We start from the raw sequence: 18,007 nt of genomic DNA on the forward strand, positions 1-18,007 counted from the left end.
CCTACAGCCTTACCCCAGGCTGCTCAGCCTTTTCCAATTGAAGATCCGTTTGAGATTGGCACAGGCCCCCAACCAGCCCCAGCCGGTGCTGTATTAAAGATCAGCAACGTAAGTCTTACTCGCGTTTCTACTAAAATCCATTGAATTCATTACACGTGATTCGTTTTTCTATATCTCCCTCTTGATTGATACCCCTATCATCAACGGATTTGGATTGATCACTCCCAACTATTTCTTGGTTCTCATATTCAGTAAACATTCTATTGATCTGAACTAATTCGTCTAAAAGATTCCCTACAACCTTTTGGCCCGCGAAGTTATGCATTTTCTTGGTCGTCGAGCCAATTTACTTCCAGAGAGCAGAGGCACTTCGATCCATGTTATCATGGAACGATCCACTGCTAAGACTATGGACTGCTATGTCGAGTTACTTACTCAAGCTGATGCAGAAGAGGCTCTCTCATGGGTTAATCGTAACTTGCCTGCTCACTCTCCACGTCTTGGTGACCGGCATGTTCATGTTGAAATGTCTTCTCAAGACGCATTGCTTCGTGAGATATTCCCCCGTGCAAAGTGTGTTCTTTGGAAGAATGGAATCCCAGAAATCCAGCCAAACACAGACCGATACTCTACTGGTTTCCAAGGTTTTTTGACCAATGAAGAGCTGTTTTGCATGGTTCATTATGCTGAAGCACCGAAGAGAGTGAGTCTTTACATGAGTACTGCTGCGTGTGGACTTCTGCTAATCACCTCTGTAGGCTCCGTTTGCCGAGAAGTGCCCGCAACGTCCCTACGAGTTTATGATCAGCACCCTTGACAAAGTATGCACTTTACTTCATTTTGTTAATCAAGGTCTTGCGCTAACCAGCTTAATTCTGCCTAGTTCCCCTGGGCTTCAAAGTCGCTCTACACTGTTGAGCACCGTAATGTTTTGTTTGATGCTACCAGACGCCAACTACAAGCATTGCTCCAGCAGGTTAATGCTAGACGAGTCATCCAACTGGATGAGCGTCTGTTAAGGGATCTCCTTAACGCAGGACTTCGATGTTCGACGTTCAATGAACGTCAGAAATATCTTCTCCGGGTGGCAGCCGGACAAGCACTGGGGCCCGTCCCCAGAACAGTGGTGTTCTGGCCCTTTGATGCCCTTACGCGCAGGGCCAATGCGCGAGAGGAGAGTGTGGAGGTACTATGATTTCTTCTCGAAACTACTCAATAACAAACGCTGACTTTTTATCCTCAGGAGTATGCCCGGTTAATCCGGGCAGCAGTCCTACGCCGAGTCCCCAACCTTGGGGAGCTCAACAACTCGTGGGACGCCATTCAACATGGCAACTCGCCCTTCGGGCCACTCATGTTGGAGTGGCGGGGCGAGGGAGCGCGGCGGAGCCTGCAAGCCGCCATAAACACTGAGATCGGGGTGATGAAGACCCTGGTCTCAGAGGGGCTTGCGGCTGTCAACACCGCCGCTTGATTTCCTTTGTTTTTCCTTTGTTTTTCCTTTGTCTATGCGTTGCTATCAGTTGGCTAGTAAGCAGTTAACTCCCTTTGGGATGCGCTCACTTGCTGGCATTATTGTATATTTCATTTGTTCAAGAATTGCGTTGCTGCCAGTTGGCTAGCAGTCGGAAAATCCTATCTGGGATGACTCCGACTTGCTGGCGTTATTGTATACCTTTCCTTTGTCTCTTACGTTGCTCCCAGTTGGCTAGCCGCCAGTCAATCCCGCAAGGGATGGCTAGCGGCTTGCATTATTGTAATTATGTATTTTATCTGTTAGAGTAGCCTGTCCAGGCGAATCGTTGTCGAATTTCCGTACCCCCAGTTGATTGTCCTAGCCTCTCATCCACTAAGACTTGGAGTAAGTCTTCATCAAGTCTTTATTGTATGCTAGACGTCCTCGATGCTAATTTTCTATCCAAATACTACTTTGCAAGAGGTGCACATCGATTGTAAGCATCATTTTCCTGGCAACATCAGAACTAAGTGTCGGTTTATTATTATTTTTTTTGGTAAAGGAAAAGGGGGGTTATTGATTATATGTCTAGAGTATTAACTCCAAATATCATGTCATCTTCAGTCACTGAAGTTAAATTTTCTAGCCTTTGTGCTTCTTTCGCGGCTTTGCTCCTTTCTAACCCTTCCGCTCTCTTTCTTGCTCTCCTAGCTATTGGGTCCTCCCATTGCATGGTAGGGTTACCGAGGCCCTGCCTACTAACTAAATGCAAGAGTTTCGCCCTAAATCTTTCCATGCGCTCCGTGTTAATTGCAAATCGTTCATTCGAAATTTGAACAAGCAACTGCATATACTCTTCGGCTACGAAACTACGAGCTGTAGCTTCAGGCAAACCATCGTTTTCAATATAGCCTATGATTGACTCAAGTCCTAGGCCAGAAGATCGTACAGCAACGATAGGGCATGCTTCCGGGTCCTCTAGACAGCGAAGACCCTGGAGTCCACTCTCTCTAAAGCCTGCATTACTGGCAGCAGCAAGGACAGGTTGGGCATGGCTTAGAGATGCAGCCATTATATGGAGAATCTGCACACAGTCAGTATATTGAAAAGACGGATAATAGACAAAATTTAATATTTATCGAGAGAAATGAAACGCGTAATCAAATAATAACTAACTCGGTGGAATATAAGATGCATACCATAGGCTCAAATTTGAATTTGACCAGTTGTATTTCGCCTTTTCTACTTGAGCTTATTGCGGTCCTCGACGGTTTCAGCCCGAATAGCTCATGTAGACTCTTGTCTGTACTCTCTCCATCGAATATCAGGGGATCATGGGAGACAAATTGCCATGTTCCGCTGCCTTTCCCCCCCTTAGGAACGAATTTATTCACATATTCTGTCCTTATACGCTTATCGTGACCGGGCTTATCTTCTGATGAGGCGTTTTCACGGCCGTCAAGAGCTCTCTCGCTGCCAGGGGCAGTGATATCAGCCTGGGCCTTGCCTCCCTTCCCTCGTTCGACGAACACACTGATGCGCCCAGCGCAGCTGCTCGTCGTTACAAGGCCCGGTAGCCGGTTGATGTCCCGTATAAGAGGTATAATTGCAACATCCACCGAGCCCTTGGGTGATAAATCTGTATAGTCCTCTTCAGGGACAGACAGGTCCCTTAGTATCTTCTCCTTTTTAGAGGTGAAACTGGAAGGTATGGCGGCCATCCCCGGACAGCTTTCTCTTTGAATATGAGCCAGACGGAGAATAGTCTTTTATCCTTTTAAACGGCCCCCTTGTTTGCCTTTTCCCTATTATCACCCGTCTTGCATGTAGCTGACGGATGCTTCCCTTGCCTCCAGTTAGCTAGTTAACTAGTGCATAACAGGGCACGATTTCTCCGTGAAGACTTTTTCTCAACCCTACAGTTGACTAGGGCAAGCTTCAGCAAGAATAATAACGTATATGCGCGAGCTTTGATATACGCTAAATCCTCCTCTGTTAATGGTTAGAGGGCGACGATATATTATTGACCGCTTGGGGATGGCCGAGGAAGAGAAATGCTCCATTCAGGTCCTTCACCACCTCGGTAACTAACTTAACATCCTTCCAGCCCGTCGAGGCGGGCACGACTAAACTTTAACTAACTAGCAACGACTCCAACTACAAGCCTCGATAACCCGCAGAGTGAGCATAGAAGCTATGCCATTGAGCGTCATTGACATCTACAATTAATTTCACGGGAATTTCTCGTCGCTGAGCCTCCAACGGCCGGGTGTCATGCCAGGACGATAACCACTTCATCGATAACTAGTTAGTTACCCGCTCACCAGCCATGCCTCGCCGTTCACTTCGAAATTCAGCGCCTACTGGGCAGCAAGCCAAACGACAGCCTGATACCTCGTCCTCCAGACAGAATACGGGTACAAAACGCCGCAGAACTACCCCCAAAGAGCTTCCGTCTAAGCCTAGAAGCTCCAAGCGTGCCTCATCTACGGCAAAAAAGAGCAAATACTTTGAACAAAACGCCTCGGAATCCGATTTTAGTGGCAGTGACTTGACTCCACTGGCATCAGAGTGCTCGAATCGAGCCTTGCTGGAAAAGGACAACGAGACAGAGGATTCATATTGCCCGAGTGCAGAAAGTTCTGCATCTGCAGGCGCTGAGGAGTCTGCGGAAGATAACGAAGACGAGGACGAGAATTTTGATAAGAAGAAAAGAGGAAACAAAAAGAAACAAGCAGTAGCGCATGTGAAGAGAAGAAAAAGTGGTGTGAAGGATCCCGTTGCTGAATCCCGAAAAGATAGCAAGGGAAACGAGCTCTGGAGAGAAGGTGTCAGGACTGGGCTGGAACCAGGAAAAGAAGTGTTTATCAAACTTCCGACTCCTAGAGACGATGGAGGGATACCCTATGAGGATGGCACCATACATCCAAATACCGTCCTCTTCCTTGCAGATCTTAGGGAAAACAATGACCGTGAGTGGTTGAAAAGTGAGTCCACGATCATCATTGGAGGCATACAATGCGGGATTGAATGCTTACATAGAATAATTGTATTTCTATGTATATGCTAATGCATGGATTGTAAAGATCATGATGTTGATTATAGGAAGTCCAAGAAGGACTGGGATTCATTCGTCGAAGCACTGAATGAGAAGCTAGCTGAGAAAGACGAGACAATCCCTGAGTTGCCAGCAAAAGACTTGGTAAGCATATGCCATAAGTAAGTACCAATATGCTCTAGAATATATGCTGATCACAGTACATCTTTGTAGGTCTTTAGAATATATAGAGACGTTAGGTTTAGCCGTGACCAAACACCTTACAAGGTAAGAGTTTCCATGCTTTAAGTCGAAGTAGGAGAGCTTTGGTCGAAAGGTTATTATTCTCCCTATATTTGATTACGCGGTTTGCTAACTATACCGAAGCCACATTTCTCAGCGGCATGGTACGTCCACTATTATCCTGCATATATTATATTACTTCCCTTATGAACAACCCTTGCAGGTCCCGTACTGGACGCAAAGGCCCGTACGCAGCATACTACCTCCACCTAGAACCTGGCAAGTGTTTCATAGGTGAGTGACTCTGAGTTACCCAGAATTCACCACAACCTAATTCACATTTGAATACCTGGCTCGGCCACCGGCATTATTTATTTCCATCCCTGTGACCAATTCATATCCCAAGCGATGGTTGTTCAGAAAACGCGTGGGCATAGGATAACGATAGATGGATGGTACAGAGGCTAATCAAACGTACAAGCACAGGGTCCGGTCTATGGATGCCGGAAGCTAGCAAACTCGCTCTTATTCGCCAGAATATTGATCGGAATTCGCAACGGCTCAAGGACATCTTGATGCATCCAGACGTCAGGGGAGAAATCCTCGGGGGTGTTCCTAATGATGAAAAGAAGGTTATTAAGGCCTTTGTCAATCAAAATAAGGAGAGTGCACTCAAAACTAGACCAAAGGTAGGTAGATTATGCTCTCGTCTGTTGATCAACCTCTTTCGTCCTGGCCTCAGCCACCTCCAACCTACAACCGCTGCCACTCCACAGTGTTGTCTTTCCAAAGGCCCTTTCATCTGCAGACCTCAGGAACAAAGAGAGAAGTCTCATAGTTATATATGCTCGGAGATATCTGTCGAGGGTCTCATCAAGGAATGGATGAGGGAGTGAGTAAGGGAGGTAGATGCCTGCCAACCAATTTGCAGCCACCGCTCAAGTCAGTCAACTTGATCACCAAACGAGCACAAACCACTAGACGTACCTTTCCAACTCTCGTCTATGGCCTAGCTCCCCGTAGACTCAACTCTGACGAGGCCAGCTCCAGCTCATAGTAAGTTGTTTTGCTACCAGACCAACCTAGAGCTGTTACCTTCCGCTGAGTTCCGGGACAAGTCCGACTCCAACTCGATGATACTTACTCCCTCATCGAAGTGGAAGTCACTCAGCCAGCCCATCGTCTAGCAAGGATAACAAATGCACTCCAGCGAATGGCCTCTATCAGTTCGCTCAGGCCCGATGGGTGTTTTCAAGCCTTCCAGCTCGTCTTCCTGGCGGGGATGCCACCAGGGTTTAGGGCTTTGAAGGCCCGTTACGGGCGGACCAGGCGCAGCCCTTGATTTGCACTGACTGCCATTTCTCCCCCATTCTCAGTTGCCACGGTGGATGGAACCCGCTCCCCCATTTCGAACCTTCTCTCTCGCTTTTGCAGCCACTTGGGTTCCGCTTTCTGGGACTTTGGGTCAGAGATAGTGTTCGATCCAGGTTTCAAAGAGGGCCTAACGAAATTGAACCCTACCTTTTCTTTCTCCTTTTCTTACAACGGCTCCCATGCCAGACCCCTCCCACTCCAATTTTTTTTTTTCTTTAACCGTTGATATATACTTAGTTACATGATGGCTAACTCTATTATCTAATAGGGCTACGATGCGGACAATGAGAATATTGAGCTTCTCCGCCTTCGAAGCTTCACGTTGAGCAAGAAACTTGCTGACCAGGATCTCCGTGGACCAGAAGCCATGGGCCGAGTGGCTCATATCGTTGGGATCATGGTTCAATTTGTAAGTAAAAATCAGTCTTTCCGGCAGCATGTGCAGCAGAGTTGTCTCCTTGCACATCCCGTCCGTTTTGCCCCCCTCCCTTCCTCCCTTCCTCCTCGGACGGCCTCTCCCATCCCGCAGAGCCAATAATGCCAAATCCAGAGTCAAAGCCAAAGCCAAAGTCAAAGCAATAGTCAGATTCAAGCCAGATTCAGACTCAGAGCCGGAGCCACAGCCAGAGCCCCATCTCTTCTCCATCCCCCATTCCTTTCCCAGGCCATCCATCCCTGCCATCCCTCACCCCGAACTGACGCCAGACTCATAAACGACTCAACGGCAGCTTTCCCATGGCTTCCCTCGTCTATATTTCCAAGGTCCCAAAGCCTTCATCTGTCCCACATGATCCACATACACTGTAACTTCTCATTCGCGGCTTAACCGTCGCATGCAGGTATGATATGCATGCACAATGTGCTGAATTCGGGCAGAGGCACCCAACTCACGTAAAACGAGCAGTGGAGCGAGTCGGGCATCGAACTCTCTTGTCCCCCTCTATCCCCTCTCCTCCAATCCCTACCCTTTCATGCTCTGTTCTCGTCCTCCTGGTTCCTTCTCACTCCGTCTCCTACTCAATTCTTGCTGGCTTCTGTCTTTCTTCCTTTGGATTTTGGTCTATATTCTCCACCCCCTTGCAATTCAATCCCTGCCAGCCACTAAACCATGAGAGAGGAAAAGGATTTACCGTGTCCTAGCGAAGTGTACGGAAGTCAATCTCGCTTAGCGGCCAGGCTGTCTGTTAGCTCAGCATATCAGCAGAGCAATAGCAACATGGGATAGTGGGCAAAAGGGAAAGCCTATGATGGGCCGAAGGACCATCTTGTTGAACACTGCTATGCGTCTCAATGTGTTCAATGAAGATTCGCTGGGGAAACAGGCTGTCCTGGTCGTTTCGTGCCTCTGCTTAGCCATGCAAAATAGATATTTTCCATATATCTATCACGCTGTCCAGGGATAAAAAAAAAATAAGGTTTATCCGTGATTTTATGTTACTGACATGTTTCATTCCGACAGGTCACATACCTGAACAGCATTGTCATGCCGGATCCCGAGGACGAAGACGGGGATGAATCTGGGGATGTGTAGGATGAAGACGACGGATGAAGGGAAGACGATACTGTGCATGTATGTTATGCACGCTCGAGCCTGGTCATTTTTCAAATCAAGGAAAGAGATCAATCAGGCCTGTCGATGAAGTATACATTGGATGTCTATTTTGTCTCTGGTTTATATATAGGCATAGTATATGCATGCACGGTTACCCGATTGATACTTGCATTCCATCGAAACAGTGGGTTGAGGTATGTAGATGTTTATGGGATGGGGACTGCGGGGGAAGGCGCACTGGATTAGATTGAATCGAAAGACAGTCACCGTTAAACATGGTTAAGAACCGTGACTGCCTCGTCATGCTAGGCAGATGGACTATATAACTCTGAACTATAGACCACGACCACTGTCTTGTTTCTGTGCGGGGAGAGTGGGAGAACGAGAAAGCCCATGACTATCTCGAGCAGTCGAAGCAAGCATGCAAGCAAGAGTTGGGTACGTACTTCGTATCAACCCAAGGCTTGGGGGCGAAAAGGAAAACCGAAAAAAGATGGCAACTCGGCGGTAAGTGTATGAATGTGTGTGCGCGTCCGTCTGCCTTCGAGGGACACGAACAACGCAGTCCTGCATCTCGAGCATACTTTTATGCAAAGGAGAAAAGGAAAAAGAAGGCGATTAGGTGTCAGTAGGCGTTTGAAAACAACTTGTTGCGTCGAAGATCCGTACAACAGGCATATAAACCTGGCTTCTACCGGGTATGTACATGTAGATATGTATGCCGCTCCGTTCTTGCAGTTGAACCTTTGAAACGAACAGGTAGGTTGCTGTGAAGTAAGAGACGTGGTGATATCCCTGAGGTTCTGATATACCATGCACTGTAGTTGTCTCCTGCTTGAAGCTGGCTGTTCGTTGTGCATGTGCGGAGTAGAAGGCGGGAGAAGAGATACGACGTCCGCAGTCCAGATGGTGGACGACTATTTTTGCTGCATGAGTAATGTATAGATATGAAAGGCTGGTCCGCCAATCCCATCCGTCGGCCATTACTTTTCCACGGGATGCTCCGCGGCCCTCCCGCCGCTGCATTGCTCGGTCAATGAGTTGTATGTAAGTTGATGCAGCAACAACAAGGACCAGGCAGGCCAGCGATGATGGGGTGTTTGCTTTGCTGTGCAACAGGAGGGTGTGCTGACGGCTATCAACCAACTCCCGCAAGCCTCGAAGTTGTCTGTCCTATTCCAGCAGTCAGCGAGAAAACCCAGCACTCCCCAGCCATCCATCACCATTCAACCCTCACCCTCACCCTCACCCTCACCACTTTAAGTATATGCCGCGACCTGATATATGAGGCCGCTCATGCTGCCAAACCGCCCAACTTCTGGCCCTCCCATCCTTCTCCGTCGCCGCTTTGCGGTGATTGGCCACAGCCAAACCACATGACCAGAGACGTATGCGGGCCTAGCGGGAAGACAGGGATGGGCCTGCAAGCACCGAAAGCAAAAAGAAGACGCTAAGGGGGCCGGATGGACAAGTTAAAGACGAGAGAAGCCACTCAGGACGAGCTAGAGGCAAGGGGGTTGGGCGGCCACAAGAGACAGACGAGAGGGAAGGGCAAACGTCTGGTGTAACAAGCCTGCGACTAGTTGTTTGGCCATGGTTCTTTCTTTCCTTTTTTTCTCCGTCTCCCATTCTCCCTCTCCGTCTCTTTTCTTTGCTTCCCGCCGTCTTCTGCTTCTCTCGTGGCTCGCACTATTGGGTGCCATCCCAGATCAATCGTCCATCAATAATAGGCATGTTCCTTGAGTGGATAATTCGATGTCCGTCGCCGTTCTGTATGACGAGAACAAGAAAATCAGGCTTATGTAATTTGTATGTAACCGCGTATGTAAGTATGTTAATAATTATGGTACGTAATATAATACGCACAGTACGGTAATACAAATACCTTCGGCCTCTCCCGTACAACCATCCACGGGAAGCCCCCTGAGCCATGGCTTGCGAGTACCTGGCTACCTTTATTATGCAGCATCGATGTCGACATCGGGTTCAGGTTCAGGCTCTTGTTCAGGCTCTGGTTCAGGTTCAGGTGCAGAAGCAGAACTGGGCCATCGCGCGCCATGGGTGTTCGGCACTGGCACGGCTGGAACTCACCCATGACTCCTGCTTCTCTGCCTCTGCTCTCTTGCGTCTTTCTGCTCATGGGCGAACAGGGGTTTAAGTCCGTCTTGTTATCGTATGATAACTGCCCATGGTACTCCGTACTGTACCATTTATTCTCGCACTACGTGGAGATCAACCGCCATAATATCTAGAGTGCAGGCTGACGGGGAAGGTAAATATCTTGAATAAAACACATGCATACATAGCACACATTACATACGGACATCGGCACTTACATAGATACAGATGGATATCCATAACAGATATGGCACATCTGGGATGGTTATGCTGGCGCATGCAGTGGGACGACAGATACGAGATTATCCTGCTGCTTCCTTCCTGTCCTCTCACACCGCTCCGTCTTCGCTACTTGAGCTGACCCTTTTTTTTTTTTTCCCTCTCATGCAGCGTTCAACATGCATATGCAGTGTACTTTTCCTGTCTCCCGGCATGTTCTTTGCCTGTGCTCTCATGTTGACGGAGTAATTGAGTCGAGAAGGGTAGGCGGTCGCTCTTGTCGTCACTGTTACTGACCACCCTCGCGCATCCATGGTCATTCAGACGGACAAGCATTCTTGGAAGGCTGCTTGCTGGGCGATAAGCATAGCTGAATGCCTTGCCCTGTCTTTTCTTCCTTCCCGCCCCCTCCACGTAAGAAGACATAGCCTGCAAGGAAGTGTAGCGCACCTGCCCGGCCCGATGCCGTCTCTAGGTTAAGCTAAAAGGGCAGAGGAAGGAGAGGGAGAAGAAGAAAGCAACAAGGACCTCCTGGGGGGAAGGAACCAATGGTTGAGCAGGCAGCACACACTCAAAAGACACATGATCAATCTGCAATGTGCCATGTCATGCAATGCAATGCAGAACGCTGGAAATTGATCTGGGCGACGGAAAGATTGGTTTGATCCTGCCTGGTGGGCAGGTTATAGTTGATTGACCGATATAGTTATATTTCCTTTTCGCTCGTCTGACTGGTTCGTACTCTGTACAAGCCGCAGCTCTGTCTTTTGGTCTGTGCCAGCATCTTCGACTCACTCTTTCTCGCTCCTAAATTTTCGCGTCTTAGGCCAATGAAATTGGTAGACACGGGTGATCCTTCAGCAAATAATCTGCATCTAGCGCTGTCCGTTTTCTTTTTCGCCTGTCTTTCTTTCTTTCTTTCTTGTTTTCCCCTTCCATTCCTCTGCCCCAGGTCTGTTTTACTCGTTCCTCCCTAGCCGTTTTATGTCCCTCGTCTTTTCTTATTCCTCTGGCTTTCTTTTTTTGTTTTGAAAAGATCACGTCCGACCAAGCATTCAGGCAGGTGGGCTGCTCAGTATGCTGGAGACAACAGTTGTGGCTGTCCTGTTTCGGTTTTTTTTTTTTTTTTTTTTTTTTTTTTTTTTTTTTTTTTTCGGTAACGTATCACCCTTGGCCTTGGTTCCTCAATCTCATCGAGAGTACGGAGTAACTGGATTCGCCTTACCTGTCTGTCCCTTGGTTCCTTTTGGTTCCTTGTTGCTTTGGTCGTTTTTTTGCCCTTCAAGTTTCGCTTTATGCGAGAAGGATGCGGTAGCGGCCCGCTCCCGCTACCGCTACCGCAACCGTTACCGTTACCAACACCTGCGCACCGCTAAGAATGTTTAAAAAAAAAAAAATTTTTTTCGTTTTTTCCTTGTTTGTGTTGGTAATATCGAACACAACCGCGGACCAGGTTGAACACTGAGGTCAGATCAACATAGTATTCGAAAGTGCTGGATGTTCATGACTAGATGGAGGTAAAGGTGGACCAAAAGCCTCACCTACCACTTTTCAATGTTCCCCTGGTAGCACGAGATGGTGAGTGACTAGAAAGAGGAAAATGTCCAGAGAACGCGGGGAGATAGCAGGACTGTCTGGTAGGGAATAGAGGACGGAGAAGCCTGCAAAACAAGGCAAAGAAGGCAGCAAAAGCAGCCAGAGGAAGACAAGGTCAAGGACTCCAAGGCCAGGGGAACCAGGCAAACTATACGGTCACCAGACCGGTTGCATATGTGGGTGATGCAGAAAAACATCACACAGGTGAAGGATAAACATAGGAAGCTCGGAAGAAGAGGAGGGGGAAGAAACTAAATTTGGATTCAGACGGCATGATGATGTGCAACGGGACCAGGGATGGGTTGGATGTTGATTGATACCTTTGTATATAGTTGTCTAGATAGAGAGATGGATGATAAAATTAATCATCCATACATATACTCCATCCGGTTAACACAGATACCGGAGGGCTAGGGGAGCAGAAGGCCGCCAGGGTCGGGCTAGGGAAGAAGGGGAAGCTGATCCGGGTTGAGTTCTCTTCCATCTGTCTCTTTTCTCCCGTGACTTGATGGTTGTTTTGAATAATGATAATAATAACTACCTCGATGATTAGTTTGGCTCTCCCCCATCTCAAGCTTGCTGTGCTTGTATCTTTATTTACTTATTTTTCTTTTTCAACGGCTTTCCATACTGAATATAGCCTAGCCTGGCCCTGCGGCATCTTGGGATTGACGGGATGGTTAAGCTAGGTTAAGCTAGGCGTCGAGATAGAGAGCCGCTTACCCATATGCCCACATCTCTCATCTGTCTTCTCTTCCTCCGTTCTGCGGGCTCTCCTGCATGTCATTTCTTGGGAGCACGGCACGGGAAGCGCAAGCTATTGTCTTCTCTGTGGGCTGTCCGTTGTTCGTCGGCGTCGGTGTTGGCGTTGGCGTTGGGGGTGATCTTGTTGGCCGCGCCCTCCCCCTCCCCCCCCCCCCGGCTTTTTTTTTCCAGGTGTTGGTTGAATCACTAATCATTTATTATTATGATCTTTCTTTCCTGTTGCAGCTTGCAGGCCAGTCTATCCTTGCCCTTGACTAGCGCGTTACCCGACCATCGCCCTGTCTCCCAGCATGTAAGGACTGCGTACGAAGGTCGTCCGGCCTATTTTCTACTAGTCTAATGACAACCAGCAGACGGCGTTGGCCGAGGCGAGTCGGCGATAGTTCCGGCGGCGGTTGGCTTGCTGAAAGGGCTGGAGGGGGAAGTAATACCCGCCGGCTCATGTTTTAGGTATATGGAGTCTTCTGGGAGTTTGGTCTCCTTGGGCTCTGTCTCATCCTGGACGGACACGCTGCGAGCTGGGGATATCCTTCCCCCACCCGCTGTCTTCCCTCGCCGCTCGTATCTTCAGCCATCTCATCTTCGTCATCTCTCATCATCAGCCTGCTCGGCTCTCACCACCGCGTGCTGGAGACCTTGCCCCGTCCGCCAGAATAGCCGACCGGCCTCTGGAATCGCTGATGTCGTCGGCGCCTTTCTCAAGTATCGCTCACTGCTGTTGCTGCTGCGTATGTACGTATGTATATGTATGTATATGTACTCCGTACATGTGTGATGTAAGGAAACCGGTACGCCCGTTTCGTACTGTAAAGCGGTATGTCACAGTAGAACCCACGTGACTTCCCAGCTTCCTGGTCTCGGTAACTCCGTAATTTACACGTTTTCTGCCCAGTAAATTTGGGTTATTCGGCTCTTCCGCCCTTCCCTTTCGCTCGATCGCTCGCAAATCCACAAAAGAAAAGAAACGAGACAGCGAGGGAGACAGAGAGAGGGAGAGAGAGCGACAGAGCAGAGAGCTAAGCAAAAGCAAAGCCCACAGAGCCCACAGCCCACAACGTCCACGGAGAGAGCGTGGAACTAGTCGCTTTTGCCCTGTCATTGGGCCGCTGGAGGGACCCGGATCCTTGGGAGCGGGCTGGCGGGCTGGCGGCGAATCTTCTGGCAGGCCCAGCGGTCACGATGGGCGGCCCTCTTTTTATTTTTCACTGACGCAATCAGAGCAGAGTTACTCCGTATACTCCGTACGGTTGCAGCTGAGAAGCAGACGACGAGATGCGATGGACAGAGGCGGGATGTGGACAAAGCTGCTGTCTCAAGAGCTCGCTGAGGCGAAAAAAGTGACCTCCTTCCGCGCCCATCCGGCCGCCCATACCATCCGTCCGCCACGCCCAAAGGAACCTCTCCTCCACCGTAACCAGGAACCAGAGTTGAGGAGACATGGAGACGGCAAATGGCACAAGAGGTTCAGCTTGCTTGCTATCTGGCCCTTTTTTTCTCTGATGGTATCCAGATTACCCGAACGCACCGCTTTGCGACTTGCCTCTTTCGACACTCCCCGCTGGTCAAGCTTAAAAAACAAAGCAAGGTGCCGGAAAGGGGAAAAAAAGGAATACATCACTACACAAGCAAGAGGAAGCAAAAGGGAAAAAGCAAGGAAAAAAAGGGAAAGGGGAGAGAAGGCGAGACTACCGCGGTGCGTTAGACGATATTAATACGGAGTAAAGTCCCGTATTAAGGGCCCTCTTCTAGCTGAAAATAGAGATTTTCTGCTAAGACTGGTCACTTCATGCCAGATACCATGGGCCTTACTGCTGAACCAGAGAATTTGGAGGGAGTACGAAGAATACGGCGATATTTTATCATAGTACATGCAGGTGCGGCCCGATCCTGCTTGAAAATAAAAAAAAAAAATAAATAAATAATAAATAAAAAAGAAAAAGATAAAAGGAAAAAAATAAAAATAAAAATAAAAATAAAAATAAAAAATAGGGTCGGCCCAAAAAGGCTGTACGACGTCGGGCAAAAGGATTGGTGGAATAACTATGTCTAGTTTACGAGCACACAGCTCTCACTCCATGCAGATGAAGAAGCTGGTTGTCTTGATCTTCTGCATCCCCTGTCAGAGCAGCAAGTGGCTGACAAGAAGGTGGAGTGCATTCTATTCTTTTTTTTACATATTAACTACTTATTTTTACGATTCTCGATTTCGTCATACCGCTCCTTTTTGCCTGCACGGGCGGGCTATTAAATCTCCTGGGTTGTTTTTGGGGCTGTTGGTTGGACTGTGACGTGATGACTATCTGCAGCTTCCCGCCTAATACGTGCATATACGCCGTGTGATGAGCAGGAGATTTGAAGAGAAGGGAAAGAAAAGAAAGATGACCGACATGAGCATTGACACACAAGTTTACCATCGGCAACGACTGTCAATGGTACGATCATGCGCTTGGTGCCTTAGGCCGGGAGGAGGAGGGGAAGGGGGGGGGAAGAGGGAATGGGAGGTTCACCAGCCGCCTGATACTACGATATCGGATGGAGGAGATCACGCTTGCAGACCATGGTACGGGTAGGGTGTATATCCAACCATACCTCCTCACCCCCTTCCCCCCTCCCTTCCGTACTCCGTTCTCCTCCGTTCTATTATTAAAAAGGAAGTAGTGTGGTTACAGTTTTAACTTTGTCCAACCTGCATGCATACCACGCGGACGCTACTGCAGCACTCCCCTTCTTACCCGCTTCTCAGAAGGGGGGAAGGGGACCGCCGACGGGACTCCGCAGCAGAAAGGAGATGGAAAGCACATGTACAAAAAGAAGAAAAGCTGATGGTACAGAAGCTGTACAATTGGAGTCATACCTTGGGATAAAATACCAACCGCACAGCCTGATGGTGTGTGTGTACCTGCAGAAGTGGTACGTATGTACATAAGTACTCCGTACAGACGTCTTCCTTGGTTGGGCCCTTTCTTTTTACTTCATTTTCCCCACTGTTTCAACTTTTATGATTTCAGGAAGGGGGAGATATCTTGAGGTTGATAAACGAGATGACGAACTATCTCTTGATCTATTTTACCTCGACGTCAAAGGCCCAGAAGATGGTGAGGGAGACTGCCTGCATACAGAAGCATCTTCATGGACGATAAGGTTCATGCATGAAAGGGCGAATCATCCGAGAGAAGGGGGGGGGGTGGGAAGGACCCCGAAACGGAGTTTATATTACCCTATCGGCAACTGGTCTAGAATGTCCATTGGGCTGTTCGAACAACCGGAAGGAGGGAAAAGAGAGCAACCTGAAAGAGAGGGTCGGAAAGTTTTCTGCGGAACCAGAAAGGAGGGAAAGAGCAATGAGCCCAGGCATGAATGATACAGAGCAAGAAGCAAAAGCAACGAAAGGGAAAGATTGCTTGACTATCGATCGAAGTATTAAACTATGATGCTATCATATGACGCTTAATGGTTCCGCGATAGTTTATCCTGACCATGGTTGAAGGAGGGCGAAGGAAAAGAAAGTATGTTCCCCAGGAGGCATCGAAGGGACGGGCCTTTTCGTTCGCTCTCCCCCGTTTCAGGAGACAGCTCCATCGTCCATTGGTGATGGTGGTTACATTATTCCGTCGGTCCCAAGTGGTTTGTTGTTTGAGGCGGAGGGGGGTACCTTGGCCATGGAGAGAGTCTCGTGGGCATGGTAGATGGGTACGGGATAGGTGGGAAGGCAGTTGATCAGTGATCAGGATGGTCCTTAATGTCCGAGGGAGAGGAAGTAGAGGAAGAAGGGGGGGGAGGGAAGGGTGGCAGTGGCAGGTGGCCAGTGGCGAAGGGATAACAAAGTACCTGGGCGTCAGATGATCTCATAGAACAACTTGTCTTGGTGACTCTACAGCCCGAACGTCTGTCTCTGATATCTATGTCTATCTTATATCTTTATCCATTGATACACATACCTTATATATATATATATATAAAGATATCTATATGATCGCAGGCTGGAGGAGTTCGTTACAACAATTATCAAGCTGCTCCCGTAAGGCTGTGTCGTTTGTACGGTAAGGTTATATATTACGGTAAGGTTATATGGTAAAACCGACCGTACTGTAACTTACCGGCGAATACGAGGATATCAAAAGGGCCGCCACGATGACGAGGAGAGGCAGCAAAAGCAGACGCTGGAGAAGATGATAGGACGCTGCAGCAGAGTAACCAGAAGTGGCAGATGCTAGGGCAGAGGCGAGTAGCAGAAGGAACTGAGAGCGAGCAGCGCCAGCAGAGGGACGACAGAGCAAAGGGGGGAGCCCCAGGAGAGCAATGACAGGCGTAAAGAAAAGGAGCCAAAAGTCGCAAACTTAGGGGCTAACTTTTAAATTAGTCTATCCCGACTCTGTGGACAGCCCTTTTCTTTTCTTTTCTTCTTCTTCTGCTTCTCTTTTCTTCTTCTGCTTCCTTTTCTTCCTCAGTCCGCAGTCTCTTTCTCTCTTAATAAACTAGACTGCCTGCTGTTGCTCCTTGGTCCTTTCTTCCCATCTTCCTCGCCCATCCCCAGCACAACAAGGAGACGGCTAAAAAGCCAAAAGGAAAGCAACCTGCTTAGACCAGGAAGAAAAGAAAAGAAAAAGCATTCAGGCAAACCCACCGTCCGTCCGTTTTTCTTACTTATCATCCTCTCGTTTCTTCTTCCGCTACCACACACCGTCAGAAGAGGAAGCAGAGAGAAAAAGGGCAAGGAGGAAAAAGAAACGACCCGGTAGCATCAGCCTGGCCTCCCTCTCTCTCTCCCCCTCGTTTCTCTCTCTTTTTCTGGCCGTCGCCGTCGTTTCTTCTTCGTTCTCTGCCATTTTTTTGTGGTGGAGTCGAAATAAGCTGACCCAAACACGGCACAGACCACACTTATCTTTTGACGTCTCGTCGTCCTTCTTGTCTTTTCCAACTTCACCTCCTGCAACCTCACCTCTTCAACGTCTGCTCTCCAAACGCCAGCGTCACCGTCCTCTTCTCCTCTCTCTCTCTCTTCTCTCTCCTTGTTCTTCTTCTCTTTTCTTCTTCTTCTTCCTCTTCCTCTTCTTTTCCTTCTTCTCTTTCTTTTTGCCAGTGGGTGGCTCGCCGTCTCTTTTCGACTCGCAGAAAAAAAAAGGTAAACCCCCCGTCTCTTCCTCTCTTCTCTCTCTCTCTCTCTCTCTCTTTGAAGTCTCTTCTGTCTCTTCTGTCTCTTCTCTCTCTCTCTCTCTCTCTCTCTCTCTCTCTCGCCGTTTTGCTTGCTTTCCGTGTTTCTTTTCCTCTCCTCCGTTTCTTGATTTCTGCGTTGTATCTACTTCCGGGTGGCTGGCGTCCTTTGTACTCTGCGAACTGCGTCATTTGTTGCCAAATAATACCGATCTCCTTTTCCTTTGGCTTGCGTCGAGATCGAGAGGAAAGGAGAAGAAGGAGAGTCAGAACTCCCTCCAGTTCCGCTCCTCTCTTCACGATCAGCACCTCTTCTGCGGATCCCGCTCCTCCCTCTTCTACTTCTCCGTCAATCGAGTGCGTCAGTAGCGGGCCAGGGCTTCTTCGGTGGGAAGTTTGGGCAAATACGACACCGGCACAGCCTCTTTTCACCGCTCAAATCGGCTTCTCCTCTCTTTTTCACACATGCTCCCTCTCTACTCCGGCCCTCTCTTTT

At 48.7% G+C, this 18,007-nt stretch overlaps 5 protein-coding genes across 5 annotated transcripts; 4 read left to right on the top strand and 1 right to left on the bottom strand.

The window, feature by feature from the left end:
* Positions 1–65: 65 nt before the first annotated feature.
* TERG_00112 (uncharacterized protein) lies at positions 66–1,201 on the top strand. Its single transcript, XM_047747552.1, has one exon. It carries the CDS (start codon positions 320–322, stop codon positions 815–817), a length of 498 nt encoding a protein of 165 aa, XP_047603509.1. The 5' UTR covers positions 66–319; the 3' UTR covers positions 818–1,201.
* Positions 1,202–1,752: 551 nt separating this feature from the next.
* Positions 1,753–2,969, top strand: TERG_11515 (uncharacterized protein). Its single transcript, XM_047750623.1, has one exon. It carries the CDS (start codon positions 2,519–2,521, stop codon positions 2,876–2,878), a length of 360 nt encoding a protein of 119 aa, XP_047605006.1. The 5' UTR covers positions 1,753–2,518; the 3' UTR covers positions 2,879–2,969.
* Positions 2,970–3,785: 816 nt separating this feature from the next.
* On the top strand, positions 3,786–9,008 carry TERG_00114 (uncharacterized protein; the record flags this gene model as incomplete). The annotated part of the gene is made up of 7 exons (XM_003238074.2): positions 3,786–4,443; positions 4,543–4,658; positions 4,728–4,781; positions 4,881–4,900; positions 4,960–5,030; positions 5,223–5,425; positions 6,379–9,008. 7 exons carry the CDS (start codon positions 3,786–3,788, stop codon positions 6,646–6,648), a joined length of 1,392 nt encoding a protein of 463 aa, XP_003238122.2. The 3' UTR covers positions 6,649–9,008.
* A 343-nt stretch (positions 9,009–9,351) lies between these two features.
* Positions 9,352–9,757, bottom strand: TERG_00117 (uncharacterized protein; the record flags this gene model as incomplete). Its single annotated transcript, XM_003238077.1, has 2 exons — positions 9,352–9,459; positions 9,548–9,757. The coding sequence occupies 2 exons, from the start codon at positions 9,755–9,757 to the stop codon at positions 9,352–9,354; spliced, it is 318 nt and encodes a 105-aa protein (XP_003238125.1).
* A 5,351-nt stretch (positions 9,758–15,108) lies between these two features.
* On the top strand, positions 15,109–16,139 carry TERG_11516 (uncharacterized protein). The gene has a single exon (XM_047750624.1). The coding sequence runs from the start codon at positions 15,359–15,361 to the stop codon at positions 15,719–15,721; it is 363 nt and encodes a 120-aa protein (XP_047605007.1). The 5' UTR covers positions 15,109–15,358; the 3' UTR covers positions 15,722–16,139.
* Positions 16,140–18,007: the final 1,868 nt, after the last annotated feature.

This window comes from Trichophyton rubrum (assembly GCF_000151425.1).
Source record: "Trichophyton rubrum CBS 118892 genomic scaffold supercont2.1, whole genome shotgun sequence".
In the NCBI taxonomy this organism is placed as follows: domain Eukaryota; kingdom Fungi; phylum Ascomycota; class Eurotiomycetes; order Onygenales; family Arthrodermataceae; genus Trichophyton; species Trichophyton rubrum.